The sequence below is a fragment of the Anabrus simplex genome, chromosome 8 (assembly GCF_040414725.1).
Source record: "Anabrus simplex isolate iqAnaSimp1 chromosome 8, ASM4041472v1, whole genome shotgun sequence".
Classification (NCBI taxonomy): domain Eukaryota; kingdom Metazoa; phylum Arthropoda; class Insecta; order Orthoptera; family Tettigoniidae; genus Anabrus; species Anabrus simplex.
Window position 1 is genome coordinate 94,468,316 of NC_090272.1, and position 15,713 is coordinate 94,484,028.

Below are 15,713 nucleotides of genomic sequence, written 5' to 3' on the forward strand. Positions count from 1 at the left end.
CTGCTTTTTCAAAGTCCTTGATTCTCTTATCACTGCAGACTAATTTATATATAGATATTTGAGATGAACAGACCAACAAGTTTTGCCTAGAAAGTTTGCTCTTAATTTCATCCATACTTTCATTCATCGTTGCTGGAATATAACATTGGCATAAGCAATATCTCTATCTCACGCAACATATTAATATTTCAAAAATTCCAGAAGAGTTGTAAAAAGTTGCTTGGTAAATATTTGATGCCTATACAAGTTGAAAATGAAAGTTTGATAATTTCATAAAAATCCCATACTCTTTAACAAAAGTGAATTTAGGTCATGGTAAACAAGTTAAATGCTGTTGTCTTTACGTCGTACTGGCATAGATAGATCTTATGGCGATGATGAGATTGGAAAGGCCTAGGAGTTGGAAGGAATCGGCCATAGCATTCGCCTGGTGCGAAATAAGGAAACCACGGAAAACCATCTTCAGGGCTGCCGAAATGTGGAATTCGAACCCACTACCTCTGGGGTGCAAGCTCAAAGCCGTGTGCCCCAGACCGCACGGCCAACTCGCCCGGTGCAAGTTAAATGCAATCTTATCTTGCATAAAATAATACATCTATTTCACATCTTCATTACCTTGCTTCAAAATTGGTATCTTTGCTCCTAAAAATGTCGGCAACATTTCCCAAGATATTCACAGGATTTACTGCATTTTCTCACGGAATTAATGCCTTTTTTTTTAAATTTTTTTTTTTATTACAAAAGTGCCAGTTAAAAGGCTGGATGAGTGCATTATTACCGAGATATTTAAGAAATTATTTTAATTAATTTACTTTTAAAAGATACATCAAATATACTATAGACACACAATTGGTTTAACTTGTTTGTGGTTATAGTCATTCGGCATAAAATTCCAGCAAAAGATTTTTCTGGAAAGTCAAATAGGGTACATCAGGTAAGTTGGAACGCAGGTTTGAAGTACTGACACGGGAAAATATTCCTCCAATAGGGAACATGCATGATCCGGGGTTTTAATTAAACATATGCTAATCTGATTCAAAATTTCATGCAGCATTAAAAAATGTGATCAAAATGTATAAATAATAATTCCAAACATGATTATATTAAAGTATGAAAATGTCACGTGATGCAAGTACGCGATCTCATTGGTCTGACATCGTACAGGTTGACTGAATTAGCAGACGAAATAACACAGTGTGCTGTGAGAAGCAGGAAACAATTTGCATATTTCTACTCTATGTTGGTGTCTGGTACAGTTAAATTCGAGGTCTATACATAGGATAATAATCTGAGTGGTATATTTTAGACTTAAAATGAATCCTGCGCAGACAGTGAAGCAGAAAACTTATAAATGGTGTACGAGATCCGATGTGCAATAGCACATCGCATACCATCCCAAACTAATTGTTTATTAATGTTCCAAAGACGCTAAAACTAGGGACCGAGAAATGCTGGCGATATATCAGAAAAGTCTACAGTTTTTTTTTTAAGATCATTTTAACGTAAGTTGAATTTGTTTGGATTTTCAATCACTTTTCCATGTCAGCTGTTCTAGTGGTAAAACTTTAATTTTTAATGTATGATGCTTTAATTAAATGCTTCAATTACATCTTGGAATATGAAAATAATAAACAGTGCATTAATTAATGCTGATTATTAAAGTATTCTACAAACCTAACCTATGTTTTGGGTGATCCTTGTCAAGGTCATAAATCAAAGGGATTATGAACCATATTGACAGCTCTAATTATACCACTTTATCTTAGCATGCGACAGTTATTGATGTCTTTATTTAAGAGCTTACATTTATAAATAAATTTAGGCTATAGCTAAATACTCTATAATATAACAAAAAAATAGGCATGTACATCATGAAAGAAAACAACGTGAATTTAACAAATGTATATCTCTACACAAAACCAATGCTTGTCTGTTGGGGTCTTATAAGTTAACAATGCTCAATTATAATAATCATCATATTAATGAAATAAATAACAATTGCACAAAGGTGAAAATAGTGATGTTGGTGTTTAAAATATTATCCAACTTAGCCTGAGTTTTAGGTTATACAAGCAAAATCAATAAACCGAAGGGTTTATAGCTTGGAGCACTGTTAGATCTGGCGCTCCTGAGGTAATTCCGAGTGTGTGACCTGGTGCCTCTTCGTCTGCGGGACGTTCTGTTGAAGTTTCACGACTTCTTGTTCCGGGTGTGCGACGCTTGCTGACTGGAGTATTCCTGGTTTCAGGAAAGTTCTCAGGAATCGTTGTCTGCTTCGACATACCCTAGTAGAGGCTAAGTAGCGCCTGCAGGGCCTACTTTGTGGGACGTACTATCCATGTCGGACGAATGACTGGTGCTGTTGGGACGTGTTGTTCATGTTCAGATGGGTAATCAGGTTAGCTTGGGTCATAAGAGGCCCAAAAATTCTGTAGCGTGATGTTCAGGGAAGGGTCAGGACAGCCGACAACCGCCTGTTCATGGACGATGTATCGTATATAAATTTTGCTCGTTTTATCTCATTCGTCATAACTATTGTTATTTCTTTTGTAATGCTTATTTATGCCTTTCGGGGTCGTTCGTAAAACCATGTTTGTAATAACCGGGCGAGTTGGCCATGCGGTTAGGAGCATGCAGCTGTGAGCTCGCATCTGGGAGATAGTGGGTTCGAACCCCACTGTCGGCAGCCCTGAAGATGGTTATCTGTGGTTTCCCATTTTCACACCAGGCAAATGCTGGGGCTGTACCTTAATTAAGACCACGGCCACTTCCTTCCCATTCCTAGGCCTTTCCTGTCCCATCGACACCATAAGACCTATCTGTGATGGTGCGACATAAAAAAAGGGGTAAAAGTCACAATACCCAGACATTCCTGTATTGAACGACTAAAATGTCACCAAGACACTTTTCTTGCGTGATATCCTCAGCTTGTTAAAAGCCAAATGTAATTTATGTTATTTGCTTTACGTCCCACTAACTAATTTTACGCTCTTCGGAGACGCAGAGGTGCCGGAATTTAGTCCCGCAGGAATTCTTTTACGTACCAGTAAATCTACTGACACGAGGCTGACGTATTTGAGCACCTTCAACTACCACCGAACTGAACCAGGATCGAACCTGCCAAGTTGGGGTCAGAATGCCAGCACCTCAACCGTCTGAACCACGCAGCTAGACTTGTGAAAATTAGATGAAGTCATGTTTATCTTCATCCTGTTTAACTTTTTCCCTCCACCAAGATATTTAATTTTTCTCTTTCATGGGCCCCAGAAGTGGGTAGGCCAGCTGCCCCAACCATAAATATATATTTTTTTCGGAAATGATAAGATTATAGACCTATAGTACTATGATCTTTCTTTCGATCAGTTTATCCTTCAGGTTTGGTTTTTCCCCTCGGACTTGGCGAGGGATTCCACCTCTACCGCTTCAAGGGCAGTGTCCTGGAGCGTGAGACTTTGGGTATGATACAACTGTTAAGGAGGGCCATTACCTCGCCCAGGCGGCCTCACCTGCTATGCTGAACAGGGGCCTTGTTGGAGGATGGGAAGATCGGAAGGGTTAGACAAAGAAGAGGGAAGGAAACGGCTGTGGCCTTAGGTGCCTGGAGGAGAAGTGGGAAAATATAAAAAACCACTTTGAGGATGGCTACGGTAGGATTCGAATCCCCTGTACTCAGTTGAACTCCCAAGGCTGAGTAGACCCCATTCCAGCCCTCGTACTATTTGTTTTCAACTTTCATGGCAGAGCCAGGAATCGAAACCGGGCCTCTGGGGGTGGCAGCTAATCACATTATCCACTACACCACAGAGGCGGACTAGTACTATAATGCTACCCAGATGTTTATGTTAGTGGTGAAATCCGATTTCTTACTTTACTAATGCTGAAAGCCCGAAAATGTAATGTTATTCCTATCCAGGTTCGTTGCTATCCTAATACTATGAGTACATTGCGCATATATAAAAGATGCCACTTCCAAACTTGCTTTTTATCCGCAAATTTCCGGCAGCCATTCTATCCCCTATCAAGATTGGTAATATCTACACATGGTAGATTGTCTGACTGTGCTGTTTTGAACCTTTCTTCTGTCATTTTCAACTTATTCATGATAAAGAATAATAAACAATCGGCTTTTAGTAACAGCTGATGCACAATGGTTGGTAGAGCTGCATGCGATACTGGATCGTGACGTCACAGCGCGCCGCTTACGCCAGAGGCCGTTTCACCCGCATTGCGGAAAGGCACTTTTAAACATTTTTTAATGGTATAAAACAAGGCAACTTGCCACATTGTAATACGTTTACGTACTATTTCATTGGTGTACTTTTCAAAAAAATATTTTTGAAATTTATGCATGTTAGCTGACAATACGACCTGAAGTGAAATAAACATGAACCAATAAAAGTACAATTTATCTAAGAACAGAATGACATACTGGCAAAAGAGAAAACTGACCAACGCGAGAACGGCCGGGTTTCAAAGGAGGGACACGGTTAAGATTTCTCCAAACCGCTCGTATCCAATCTTGTACGAGTGACACGTCCATCCACCATTTTTCTTGGATATGAAATTAATCCCTCATGGAAATTTTAGTATAGGCACTGTTTTTAGTTTTAGAAGAATGTAATACAAGCCTTCTGCCATCGCCTGTTACAGCAAGCATTGCAGTACATTGTTGTTCTCTTCCGGTAGTTCGTACGATAGTCTGACCTGCGGTTCTTATTTGGGAGAGCAAAAAATGTTCCTTCACTTTACGCTTCTCAAACACAAAACGATGAAAATCACTTTTTGGTTGAAATCATTCGGCATTTTTGGCATAATGTTGACCTTAGAAGAGAAATTAAAAATTAAATATTTGAAAAGGAGGTTCAATCTATTCAATACTTGAAAGAAAGAAATGCAGTAATCACATTCCTATTTAAATGGGACCGGTTTCGACCTTAGTCCAGGTCATCATCAGCCGTAAAAACATGTACAATGTTTATGAATATTGGAGGTCAGTTTCACACTCTGATAGGCACAAAGACACGACACCACATTCTGTCATGCACAAAGTCACAACACTATCAACTAAAATACGAAGATCAAAAATAACTTGAAGTCGCAGACGAATAGATTTGTAGTAGAAAGCCGCCAGCTCCTGGTGATCAGCGCGGCACATTCAAGGTAATGCGCAGCGGTCGGACGCCAAAGTAGAGTGGAGAATGTTTTGAAGGTCCAGAATTTGTCACGGTTGCGGGAAGTTAAGTACGCGCTGATCACCAGGAGCTGGCGGCTTTCTACTACAAATCTATTCGTCTGCAACTTCAAGTTATTTTTGATCTTCGTATTTTAGTTGATAGTGTTGTGACTTTGTGCATGACAGAATGTGGTGTCGTGTCTTTGTGCCTATCAGAGTGTGAAACTGACCTCCAATATTCATAAACATTGTACATGTTTTTACGGCTGATGATGACCTGGACTAAGGTCGAAACCGGTCCCATTTAAATAGGAATGTGATTACTGCATTTCTTTCTTTTAAGTATTGAATAGGTTGAACCTCCTTTTCAAATATTTAATTTTTAACATCAATAATTTCAATACGGAACAATGAAATTTTTATCTTTAGAAGAGAAAGTCCATTTCCATTCATAAAATCAATCATCCAGCCTCGGCCAAGCTTCAAATCTGAGACTGCTTCTATATGCAGCAGCTATTTCTCGCCATTTAAAACACAGTGAAACCTCGGAATGCGAGTAACTTAGTCTACGAATGTTTTGCAAAACGAGCAAACATTTTAAATAAATTGCAACTTAATAAGCGAGTGAGGTTCCGCAATACGAACGTCATGTGTGCCTACGTTTTCCCCTCCCCAGTTCGTTTGTTGAATGGATGAACGAGGTCTTTGGTCCTGTAGTGAAGAAATACCTTTCAGAACATAATATGCCACTCAAAGTCTTGCTAGTTAAGGACAATGCTTCTGCTCATCCTCCAGGCCTTAGGACGACTTACTGGAGGAATTCAAGTTCGTTAAGGTTAAGATTCCTTCCTCCCAACACTACTCCAGCCTATGGATCAGCAATTAATTTCGAACTTCAAGAAGCTATACACCAAAGCACTATTTCAGTGATGCTTCAAAGTGACCGAAGAAACAAACCTTACCCTCAGAGAGTTTGGAAGAAATCATTTCCCCATTGTGAACTGCATGAAGATCATCGATAAAGCCTGGGATGGAGTCACCAAGAGAACTCACTTTCGCTTGTGGAAAGCTGTGGCCTGACTGTTCTTGGGCGTGACTTTGAGGGGATTGTTGCTGACAATGAGCCGCCCACTGTCGAAATTGTGTCCTTAGGGAAGAGTATGGGGCTGCACGAACGAACTGATGGACCTGCATCGCGAACAATAGGAGGAAGTTAGAGATATCATCCAGGGAAGAGGAGGAAAAGTCAATGGAATCTCTCACTTCAACTGAGATTCAGGATAAGTGCAAAATGTGGGAAACGGTGCAAAATTTAGTAGAAAAACACCACCCGATAAGGCTGTAGCAGTGCGGTCGATGAATCAGTTGAATGACAATGCAATGTCACATTTTCGTGAAATCCTCAAAAAGAGGCAAAAGCATTAGTCATTGGACAGGTTCCTCGTTAAAGTTGCATGAAAAGAAAACAATTGCAGTGAGCCAACAGACAGAAGTGATTCTGCTAGTGAAATTCGTGCTATACAGTAACTCTTCTCATGTCATCTCTAGTCTCCCTCACACCAACGATGATTTTATTGTAAGGAAAAGCTTTAATTTGTTTTACTTTATATTTTGTTTTAGAAATTGTATGCGAATAAATAGTTTTGTGTTGTGGACGAATCATCCGTGGTTCAATTGTTTCTTATAGGAAACCTTGCTTTGATATACGAGTGCTCTGGATTACAAGCATGTTGCCGGAACGAATTATGCTCACAATCCAAGGTTCCACTGTACAGCATTTCGTGAGAAACGCCATATCCAACATTGCATAACAAAATCATATATATAAGCAGATCCTCCTCTATCTTCAAAAACTTGCTGCTTTTTGGTCCAAGAAATGCTTGCAAAAGTGGTTTGCTTGGTGCGCACATCTCTGTTACTGCGGTAGCAAGTTGCATGCAGACACTGAATACTTGTAGGTCCTGCTGCCCTATTCCCACGTTTCGGAATAACTGATGCAGTATTATTGAAATACTTTGCTCATTGTGGACTACCGAACAATTTTGAGACCACAGAAAAGAAATGACCCGTACACAAAACACTTAAAATATGTTTGTACCAAACTGGAATACAGCGTCACTAGTCATTTCTGTGCTGAATGTCTCGTAAAACTCACGCACAACAAAAAATTAACGCTTTTTGACATAAGTTACCCTGGCTTGATAAAAATAATACTTCTGGGCTACAAAATACAACAATTCATGTTTTAAACTTCAATGAAATATCTATTTACATCATAGGCCAGTGATTTGTAGATGAACATGGATTTCTTCTTGATTGTTATGTTCAACAGCAGCAGGTGTGGTGAATATTAGTTTGGAGCATAGGTAAGAGGACTTCCGTGATAAATTAAGCAGATAGGCCTATGTGATAATTGAAAAAGGCTTTACACTTGGTTAACGTAACACAGGCAAGAAATAATACAGTGGAACCTTGATTCTCCATTTTTGGAGGGACCAGGGAATAAAACCATTCAACATGGTAAAGCAGAAAATCCGTGAATGAATGAATTATCAACAATTTGGCTAAATGCCACAAAAATGAAATATGTATTATTATAATCTTACAAACAGTCCTAAACCAAACAAAACTACAGTCCCAATGGACCTTCCGCCTACCAAGCGACCGCTGCTCATCCCAAAAGCTGCAGATTACGAGATGACATGGTCTCTGTGGAGAATATTCCTGGCTCTCTAGACCAAGTTCACCATATCACCATTTGATAGTTCCTCAAAGGTAATCGTAGAATGAGTGAACCTGGAACCAGCCCTCATATGCAGGTAAAAATGACTGACCTGGCCGGGAATTGAAACCCGGGCCCTCCAAGTGAGAGGCAGGCAAGTTAGTCCACGGGGCCGGCTTCAAACATAATTACCAGCACGAGACTTTAAAATCTTGAAACTTTACATTCAGTTTTACCAGGGAATCTTTGTCAGTTTCCCGTGAAAACTACTTTCAGTTCAGTAACTTTGATCAGCCAAACTCTTCGAAAAATCTAATACCAGTAACCCCAAGCCAATTAACAATTGACCACAAGTAGTTTTTAATTCTCTAGTCAGATTAGATACATTCAATACAAAAGCACCCAACATGATGGTGAACTCCCGTTTTTTAATCTTCCATTTTAATTTGGTCACTGGTATACAGTTCGTAGTCAGTTGATGGAAATCCTGCACCGCGTAAATTTGGCCTACAGTGACTTTTAAAGGTTATGTTTAACTAGAGAATATGGTTTTGAATGTAAGTATAGATTCTCGAAAGTTCTCGAATGCATTATATTCAATTCTGCCCGTCACTAATCACAATCAAATTAGAAAGAGAAGGAAAGATAATCAAAACTTCAGCAATTACGGTTATTTGAGATCTTGAGCTAAGTTTGGACAAGTTTCTACGAGTGCGAAATGCTACAAACTTTTTAAATGTAATTTGCACAAATAAAACGACTGCGGTTTTTATAACATTTTAATACAAAAACATGAAATTCCCTGTCTTACATTAGGACCAAAACAGTAATAGCCAATCCCAAAACCTCTCATGGCTTTATGCATGTAAGGTGCAACATCTGTTCTGGTCTCGATAACAACTGTATACGATGTCAAAATACTAAATTTGTGTCAAGAAGCAGCACTTTCGATTCCTGCCTGAATGACCAGTGACTATACAATGCCCTGTGGGAAGTGCCAAAAACCTGTTCAGCGATACAATCGAAAAAAGTAATAAAAAACAAATAAAATAAACATCTAACCATGGACATAACGTAGACGTTTTACAAGTACGAATATTTGAAAAAACTCGTTCCGCCTTCAAGTAGAGCTGTCGAAATGCGCTCTGTTTCCATCCAACTGGTGTGGCCACACTCTGCTTTACGACTTCCAAAGATTCTCTAAACAATAGCACCCGAATGCGATGCTAAGATGGTCCCTTATCAATGCCAATTGCTTTTCCAGAACAGTACTTCCTTTCATTATCGCAATTTTTTTTTCTTTTTTCTAGCCACGTGCAGCCCTTGTAAGGCAGACCCTCTGATGAGGGTGGGCAGTATCTGCCATGTGTAGGTAACTGCGTGTTATTGTGGTGGAGGATAGTGTTGTGTGTGGTGTGCGAGTTGCAGGAATGTTGGGGACAGCACAAGCACCCAGCCCCCGGGCCACTGGAATTAACCAATGAAGGTTAAAATCCCCGACCTGGCCAGGAATCGAACCCGGGACCCTCTGAACCGAAGGCCAGTACGCTGCCATTCAGCCAACGAGTCAGGCATTATCGCAATAATACCTATTTAATGGTCTGTTATTGGACATTATAAATTTTTCAGCTAACTCATTCTTGGTTGCCTGCGTTTTGCCCTCGTGTGCCAAGTTGGGTTCATCAGTTGGTACTTGGAACACCTACCAAGACACAAGGCTAGTACATACCATGGAGGCCACTGCATAGGCTACTTGAAGCCACCAACAATGCCAATGCACTACGAGAGACTATGTCTCACTTCCAAAAATTGATGCCTGCCTGGCCATCAGATGATATAGATGTTTATTCCTAACTGAAAAATTTACGATGTCCAATAACGGACCATTATATTGGTATTATAAATTTACTCATTCAGGACAAATATTTCATGTTCCCTATGGGAATCAACATCTATATCATTATCGCAATGACGGGACGTTAATACCAAGATCCGTAAGTAAACTGTAGCCGTCCTTTCGTGAGATACAGTTTTTTGAAAAAGCGTGATCAAGGACTTAGCGTTGATGGGACTGATATTTCTGGACAGTTGATCCGGGAAATAGTTTCTTCAAGGAAAGGATAATGCGGGACTTTTACAACGCGATTTAATCAGGATGCTTGTGGGACCAAGTAATTTGAACTAGTAATACGGAAAAACGTAATTTCCAGGAAGATATAATCGAGGTTCTTGGTTTGTGCAGATGCGGATGTAAACTACTGCGCATAAAATTTCTTCAGGTGATAAAGGCTAGAAAAACTGACGCAACAAATAAATAGAGTCCACCAGAAAAATGTACACACTCTTTGTTACACGATATCGGGATATGGACATTGTGAACTGTTATCATTGTTTTTAAATGTTGTTGTATGAATTTTTGTTGAACAGATGTTCGTACTTTCATCACGAGAGTGGAAAATCAAAATGGCTGGATCACACTTGACGTTCGAGCAACGAAAGTACATTCTGAAGTGGTTTATCAGGTTTGATAATGCCGTTTAAGTGCAACGTATGTGAAGGAGGGAGTTTGAAACGGAACCCCCAACATGCCTAACAATTCAACGCATTACTGGGAAGTTTGACAAGCATTGAATGATTTGTGATATTCACAAAGGAAGATTGGGAAGAACGCGCACAGTTACCAGTCCTGCTTCGTCGGTTCACGTGTTGGGAAGTTCTGCTAATTCTCCACATAAGTCTGCTACGCAATATGCACGGGAAGTGGGGATTCACAGTAAAAATGTACAACAAATTTTGAAAACAGCTACATCCCACGATTACTGCATGCGCTTAATGAGGACGATCCCGATCGTCTAAAGCAATTCTGCGAATGGTAACCCAAGATGAACAATTTCTGACAAAGATAGTGTGGTCTGATGAAGCCCAGTTTGAACTTAATGGAACAGTGAATCCGCACGTTCTAGTGGGCAAGGTGGTCAATCTACCAGGGGTTAATGTATGGTGTGTGGACTGTCGTCAAGCGGCTTACTAGGACCCTTTTTCTTTGATGGTACTGTCACTGGAACAGTGTACTTGGAAATGTTACGCACATTAATTTTACCACCTATACGTTCGCTTTATGGAGCCGATGATGAAGTCTTCTACCAACAAGACACCGCACTATCGTGTAGCAGTATGAGGCTTTCCTGGATGAATATCTGCCGGGACATTGGATTGGAAGACGAGGGCCCATTGAGTTCCCCCCACGATCACCCCCTATGCACTTTCACTTGTGGGGAACTGTGAAAAAAGTCTATCGAGGTAAGCTATACACGATGGAGGCCCTTCGCCAGGAGATTACAGCGGCATGCGCAGAGATCCCCATTCAAACATTGACGTAGTTGCAATGACCGCTCGTTGTTCTGCTACGTGTCTGGCAGCCAATGGTGAACATTTTGAACGTCTCGTGTAACCATATGTTTAACTGAAGACAGTACTACATGTGTAATCAAAATTTAAATGTAAAAAAAAAAAAAAATTATAATAATAATAATAATAATAATAATAATAATAATAATAATAATAATAATAATAATAATAAATAGTTTTTGTTCTGTAAAGAGGGTATACATTTTTCTGGTGGACCCTGTACTGTAGATGACTACAAAAGATCATAGTATTAATGTTAAAGAAAGAAATCGAACACGTAGGCTTATCGCATAACTCTCACTCAACACAAGGCAAGTACGCACTGATTTAAAGACTAAAAACACACACACAACTAATAAATGCTGTAGATGACTTCACTACAGAAGTGAGCTGCCCGAGGTTCAAAGGGTGTGGGACTACACGAGACTTGTACCAGAGCAACAGAGAAGAAGGAAAATGAAGAAAGGTAACGAAGCAATGGCTGTTCCCTGTATTGTTCTTCCTCCCTAGAAATGTATTTATGAAGAAGAAAATTATATATACCATGTATAATCCCGAATACCACCCACCACACAATAAGACCCGCACCCTAAATTTGACATAAAATTCAGAAGCTGTGTTAGGGAGATGACAGTACCACTGTAAGTGATCTAGTGAAAACCGTCAATGAAGTTCTCACACCACCTCATTTTTTTCCATTACAGATTGGAACTGCATGACGGTTTCCACTAGGCCCCCAAATTTGAGACGGCAAAATACGGGGGGGAAAATACAAAATCAATTAACTTACATACCTATTTAATTTTCTTCAAACATACTACTAATATAAATTCAAACAGCTTATAATTAATAAAATCATCACAAAAATCTTAGATAAAATCGGTCCAATACTCGGATCATTCACAATTCACTGTCATCTGAAGTTTCATCATAGGAACTTTCGTCGCTGGCATCTTTCCACAATAGTCGTCCTCACTACCGTCTACTCAATTTGAAATTCCACATTTCTTAAAGCTGTTGGACACTAGATCGTCGGGAATGCACACCCATGCGGTCTTGATCCAGCTGCATATTAGTCCCACTTCAGGCCTCTTCACTCGCCCGGTTGGTTTTAACGCATGACCACCATCAGACATCCATTCTGTGTACAACTATTTCATTGCAGTTTTGAAAGGCTGATTGACGCACACATCCAACGGCGGTAGAATAGAAGGGAGTCCTCTGGAAATCATCACAAGATCGGTTTTTACTTTCCTCATCGTATCTTTTACGGCGTAATTTGAATGTCCTCGGTAACTATCCAACACAAGCATGTTTTGTTTTTGTAACAAAACTCCCGGACGATGTTGCCAAACTCACTTCACCCAGTCCTCAACTAACACACTGTCCATCCAGCTGGACTCGTGTTCTACAAATAACACGGACAACAAGTTTTCTTTCAAAAGCGTTTTCCTTTTCAGAACCACATATGGAGGGAGTTTGGTTCCATCCACTAATACGCACAACATAACCGTACATTGCTGCTTTTAATTTTACCTCTTTCCTCTCAAATGGCTGTTAGCATAAAATGTTGCAAACGTAAATTTGAAGATTTTAATACATTGTGAGCATAGGAAATCTCATGGAACCAACAAAAAATGTTGTAAAAGATGGGAAAACGTAAAAGCCGAGAACGTAAATGTGGGGTAATACGGTAATTACACATATTGGGTTGATGCATAAGTTCAAGCGGTATTCTGTTGGGTTGGCACAATGCGGCATGAAGGGACTGCTTATTAGTATTTCCTTTGTTATAACCGAGTTTGGAGTTTGTGTGTTGTGAAACACAGGTTTTCTTGATTGTGAACATATTATTTGTGTACATTTCAGACACTGATATGGAATGTCGAATTGAGAAAAGTGAGCATTTCCGACACATTTTACTCTGTATTTAACCGAGGAGGAGCAGTGAGAGCAATTTGTTAAGTGTATGGGAATGAAGCGATTGGCGAAAGAACAGCATAAAATTTGTTTTCCCGCTTTCAAGCACGACGGTTTGACTTGTCTGATGATTCACGTTCTGGAAGACCTTCAGATTTTGACGAAAAGCACTTGAATGTGTTCCTTCATGAGAATCCTCGCCAAACAACGCGAGAAATGGTGAATTTTTTAAAATGTTATCAGTTAACTATTGTACGCCATTTTCATTTGATGGATAAGGTACAGAAATTGAGTATATGGGTACCACTTGTGCTAAATGACAGTAAAAAGTAATCAACGATAATGCTCATCCGTATACAGTGCAATCGACTGTGATTGCTGAACTTGGCTGGGAACCTCTTCCTCATCCTCTGTATTCTTTGATCTTGCCTCCCTCAGATTTCCATCTTTTCCGCTCTCTTTCTAACCACATTGAGGGGCAAGTGTGTCCTGACGAAGCTTCTCTTGACCAATGGCTAACAGATTTCTTCCAGTCAAAACCTAAACAGTTCTACAGGCAAGGCATTCAACTGCTACCTGAACGTTGGCAGGACATAGAGAGCGGCGGTGAATACATCACCGAGTGATTGAGAATTACAGTGCATGACAGCGACAGTAAAGTAAAATAAAATAAAAGAACGACATGAACTTATGCATCGACCCAATATAAAAATGTTTTCTCAAAAATTCACAACCACAAAATATTCCATTCCCTAGTAATAACATATTAAAGGGCATATCTCAGATTTTCAAAAGTACAGCATACAATCCAACACAAACCAAATTTGACTTACATGAGCATCCCCGTTACTAGCTGCCTCTGCCTTAGTTTTCTCATCATTATCTTCATCATCCTCAACCTCTTCATCTTCATCCTCATCTACATCCTCTTTCTCATCACCTTCCTTCTCCTCTTCATTATCCTTATCTCCCTCTTCCTTCTTCACTTTTTTCTTCTTCTTCGAGACATTCACCTTTTCCTCTTTCTCTTCACTTTTCTCCTAAAACAAAAAATATAAGCCATTGTGAATTAAATAATCCAAGTAATGTATACATTCCAGAGATAACAAATGCAACATTAATATGAAGGGGTATATGGCATAGCAGTGTAAGTAAATTAAGACAAAAATGAGTTAAGTACATGGCAGGCGCGGCTCCATAATATAATCTACAGAGCTGCAGGACCACCACAATGAAGGATATACAGTAATATAGAGCGATCCCATACTTCATATTGAGTGTTTATACCGAGCCAAAGATCGATACCCATACAGCTGTTAAGATCTGTGAACGACAGAACATTAGGAGAGCACACTTAACTATAGCTTTCTTCCGATAGGTGGGCAAGGGTCGCCCGTAAGGTTTTGTATGAACTACACTCCTTGCAGTATGTCTGACCTATTCCCGTGACCATACAGTTAGTTAACTCTCTTGGTGCCAGGCGGTAGTGCGAGCATCCGCCCTTTAAATTGCCAGAGCCGATCTGGTCGGCCTTTAACAATCCAGTTGGAAGTTGCCAGAGCTGATTACATTGGCCGGTTTAAAATTCTGTGATATACATAATTTTGAGGCAACCTATAGTGACTTGCATACTTTTGTTACAACCTGTAGTAAAGGGGCTACACGTTATTGTGTGCCTGGCCTTGCTTTGGCAGTTCTAAGAGGGTGTTATACCTTTCACAAGAGTCGTTTCCTGTGTTTACAAATACCGCTAACGGGGCAGTAAGAGATTCCTCCTTGCAGCGAGTGGATTTGTGACAGGAAAATGGCATGTTGTTCACGTGATATTTTTTCAGCAGGTATTGATTACAATAAATTAATGCAGTATTTGGAACAATGCAAAGTTAACGCGGATGATTTATTGGATAGCGATAGGGAATTTAGTTCAGAGAGTAGCGACGAAATTATACCGGACATGTCCGCGGAATCACCGCAGCTAAAGAAGAGACTTTAATTGTGTCTAACAGCACTACTCTGAATATAGTGGTAGATGAAACTAGTGATAACGAATATGATGTCTATGGAGAACATTTTGTGGAAATTTGTCCCAATGAACCAGACAACATTCCTCAACCTCCTGTCTCCTTCAAGGAAGTTATTGGATCTAAACATGTCCTACAGTCTGATTCTCCGCCCATATCATACTTCAATTTACTTTTCACTTACTCTCTGCTAAACCTTATAGTCACATATAGTCCTCTTATCATTACCTAAATGCCGGTCTCCACGGGCCAAGTGTAGCGTGCCTGCCTCTCACCCGGAGGCCATGAGTTCGATTCCCGCCCAGGTCAAGAATTTTCGCCTGGTCCCGAGGGTTGTTTCGAGGTTCACTCAATCTAAGTGACCCTAAGTGATTGCAATTGAGGAGATATCTGAGGCTGAGAGGGCGAACCCGGTCTGGAAAAACAAGTATAATTACTGAGAGGATCCGTCCACTGACCACGACTCACC

The 15,713-nt window shown here is 40.0% G+C and overlaps 1 protein-coding gene across 2 annotated transcripts in view; it reads right to left on the bottom strand.

The window, feature by feature from the left end:
* LOC136878841 (uncharacterized) overlaps window positions 1-15,713 on the bottom strand; it is a 322,409-nt gene that overhangs the window by 144,194 nt on the left and 162,502 nt on the right. For both annotated transcript variants that reach the window (XM_067152369.2, XM_068229033.1), the window contains exon 8: window positions 14,057-14,263. In XM_067152369.2, the coding sequence (XP_067008470.2) occupies window positions 14,057-14,263 (207 nt within the window). The remainder of the gene's footprint in view (window positions 1-14,056; window positions 14,264-15,713) is intronic.